Here is a 3,734-nt window from a genome sequence, read left to right on the forward strand (position 1 = left end):
GAGAAATAGGTGGGTGGGTGAGTGTGCTGGCTTAATTTTAATTTTATAATTATGATAATATTAAAAAACGTTAAATGAAATGTAAAAAACAAAATACAAAGGGTATAACATTCATTAGAGGTCTGGTATGGATTACATCCGAAACAAAACCAAATCATAGAGGCTATCTGATTTTTCAAAAAAAAAGTTAGAGACCAAACACGCTAACTATTCCAAACCATGTGCGTATATATCAACACATGTAAAATATGAACGAAAATGGTATGAATAAAGTTTTGTCCATAAAAGAAGACTAATACTTGTTCAAATTACCATTTTGATGATGAAGTGAGATACAAATTTACTACTCATTTGCTTAGGTTAAATTGGTAAAAAGGTGGACAAATGATTTTCTCATCATTTGCTTATAGTAATCTAGAGCTCAACCTTAAAGGCTTAAATCCAGCTCTTCGCATATCCAGCGAAAGTGTCAATGAATGGACGGCCCACGTTTTACCCTTCAAGTTCAGTTTCACGAGCCTTTCTATCAGAAAGATTTCGGCAAAAAGATCAAGCTTCAAGAGGCTAGATGAGATTACTTACGAAATAAATAATAAATAATTGATAACATAATTAGTTGGTTTTCAAGGTTAGTTTAAACCTATTGACTTGCGCATTGAACTCCCATGTATCTCATAAAAGCATGTTCTGTTCAACTTTCAGCATCATGCCAATGACAGTTTATTTTCCTTAATAAACAATAAGTAACATGACATTTTTCAGAGTGATGTCCTCTTCAAGGCAGTTACATTCTAACTAGCTATCTAGTTATAATGATATGAGATATCCAAATAATAGTGTATGGTAGGAACCTATAAATGGACTGTTCGGAAAATCATATTAGCGATGATTTATGAAACATTAATATATATCGGCTTGTTGACCACTCAATCATGAAGAAAGGAGATCCGATATAGAACTCATTTTTGTGGATTTCTTACCAGGGACCATACTGTGATCATGCTATGGTGAAAGATCTTTTTAGATTAGTTTAGTCTGCGGGCGCAGTGTAATTAAAGCAAAGATATATATAGAAATGAAAACCATCAATTAAGTTAAAAGAAAGTTCTAACCATATTTATATATACACACATATAGATATATGGTGCACATATACAAGAAACCCTATATATTAATTATAAAAATAAAAATGTTGATAATCAAGACGAAATACCCACGCCAAGAAAATCTATGAAGGGTACATGATCATCCTTGTATTCGGTTGTTTCGTCTTCTTCTTTATGTTTCTCCAAAGTCGCTATCGCCTTAACCTGTGTCTGCATGTTGTTCTTGGAACTTACCAATAACTCCCTCTTAAGCACAGCATGATCATGAGTAGTGCTTTGAAAGGGACTCGAAAATATAACCCTATGGTGACATTGCTGCCCGTATGCACGAGTGTCCCTATGGCCTCCATTAGAACATGATAAATAGTTTTGGAAAGCAGTATTCTGGTCTGATAAGCTATGATGATGTAATCTAGAACTGCAAAAATCTGTATCCTCTCGTCGTGCAGTTAAACTTAAATCTATTGAAGACAAAGATCTATTATGGGTGGCTATCATGGTGGACGTAGGACTCGTAAAACTCCATGAAGAATTCCTCTCTTTGTTTAAATTCTGGAATTGCTTAAACTGACTATAGCTAGTAGAGAAAGAGATCGAAGCAGAATACTTTGTCGAGTTTGCGTCTCTTTGATGTACTCCTTTCTCAGTAGTAGTATTTAGATTACGACTATGTAAATCATCGTGGCACCCTTCCTTTTCGCAAATTTTCGATTTTTCCCTTTGCTTTCTTGCCATGATAACATGCCAATGATTCTTGACAGCATTATCAGTTCTCCCAGGAAATAACCTTGATATGAGAGCCCATCGGTTTCCATGTACACGATGAGCTGCCAAAAGCCTTTCTTCTTCTTCTTCTGTAAATGGCCTTCTGTTAATTCTGGGGTCAAGTTGATTGAACCACCTTAGTCTGCAACTCTTTCCTACATGTACAACATCAATAGATGAAATAGATTAATTTCAAAATCACAAATGAATTGGCATATATGATTGGTGATTTCCTTTATTTACTCTTGAATGAAAACATTGTTACTGATAGTAATATTCATCCGGTTCAGAATATATATAGCCCTTGTTTTGTTTTACTTTTAATTTAGATAAATGAAAATTTTGTTTGTATAGTACTCATAAGAAAAAATTCGTATGAATTGAAGACGACCATTTCTAGTGGATTGATCATGGGTCATCTCTTTTATACGTGTACTTTGGGAAAGGATTGAATCAGTTTTGCATAAGCGAATTCAGATAAGAAATCGATAAAATAGATCATCTCTTCTTTAAAATGTATAACCTAGTATAGAAATGATAAAAATAATTAAATTAGGTTTTGAAAAAACTATGCAAAAAAATCATGCCTTGTGAATATCAATACCTTAAAAGTAAAACAAATTTTAACTAATTAAAGACACTCAATTTTATTACCAAAACACCTTTCTATCCCCTCCCAAGAAAATTACAATTCTTGTAAAATTAATTTATAAATAAATTGTTGAAATTGAAATAACATAAATCCGCTGATCGATCAGAAGTTCCCTGGAAATCAATCACATACACTATATATATATATATATATATATATATATATATATATATATATATATATATATATATATATATATATATATATATATATATATATATATATATATATATATATATATATATATATATATATATATATATATATATATCCGATCTTTTTTGATTGATAAACAAATAAATTAAGAAAGAAGAAGAAGATGTTCCCACAAACACCTGATCGTCCTTGAAGCTTCTCAGCAATCGAGTTCCAGTTCTGTGGACCATACCGTTCAACAAGCTGCCGGAGTTTTTCATCTTCGGCTGGTCTCCAGTGTCCTCTAGGACACGTCCTTGCATCATCGCTACAGCCACCACCCCCAGTTTCCTCCATATATAAATTAATAACTAAAATCTTCGATAAAAGATAAAAACTCTAATTGTGCTCTAATAAGGATTGAAGTGGTAGTTTTACTGGTTTTTAATAATCACCATGAACAATATTTACGCAAACTGAAGAAGATGTAGATGAGGATTTTATAAGAGGAAAAAAGAGAAGTGTTGAGATGAAAATAAAGTAGGTTGGTTTAGGGTTGTGGATGGGAAGTCACTTTTGTTGGTTTTGCACGACACTGTCTCTCAGCTGTTTTTATGGGATCATATATAGAGAGAATTACGTATATATAAGTATACACTAACCCCTCTCTTGTTTTATTTCGGTCTTTACTTTCTATTTCTCCAATCAATTCGGTTCCTAACTATCTTTCATTCTCTTTCTCAACTACAATTTTATGGTACTATTAAACTTTATTGCAAGAATACCGGAACCAAAATATGGTTACATGTTATGTCGATATCTATCGAGTATTCTAAAGTCAAGACATCTACAGACACATCTCTGTATTTGTACCTTTTAATTTGGTTATAAATATGAATCTAGCTAAAACCAAATTAAAACAAGTTTGTGATTTCTCCATGGTTAATTCAAAAACGTAAAAGTAATACTTAATTTGTATAGGTGAACATAAATAATTCAAGTTTATAGTTGTATAGTGCGCGAAAAAAAAATCACCTGACAATTTGCATAAAAAAACTTTCATGTATGTAGAAATA

General features: G+C 32.0%; 1 protein-coding gene across 1 annotated transcript; it reads right to left on the bottom strand.

Moving 5' to 3' along the window:
- Positions 1 to 1,094: 1,094 nt before the first annotated feature.
- LOC111904186 (transcription factor MYB52) lies at positions 1,095 to 3,231 on the bottom strand. Its single transcript, XM_023899968.3, has 2 exons — positions 2,859 to 3,231; positions 1,095 to 2,026 (listed from the first exon to the last, which is right to left on the bottom strand). Exons 1-2 carry the CDS (start codon positions 3,013 to 3,015, stop codon positions 1,200 to 1,202), a joined length of 984 nt encoding a protein of 327 aa, XP_023755736.1. The 5' UTR covers positions 3,016 to 3,231; the 3' UTR covers positions 1,095 to 1,199.
- Positions 3,232 to 3,734: the final 503 nt, after the last annotated feature.

The sequence above is a fragment of the Lactuca sativa genome, chromosome 1 (assembly GCF_002870075.4).
Source record: "Lactuca sativa cultivar Salinas chromosome 1, Lsat_Salinas_v11, whole genome shotgun sequence".
Lineage (NCBI taxonomy): Eukaryota > Viridiplantae > Streptophyta > Magnoliopsida > Asterales > Asteraceae > Lactuca > Lactuca sativa.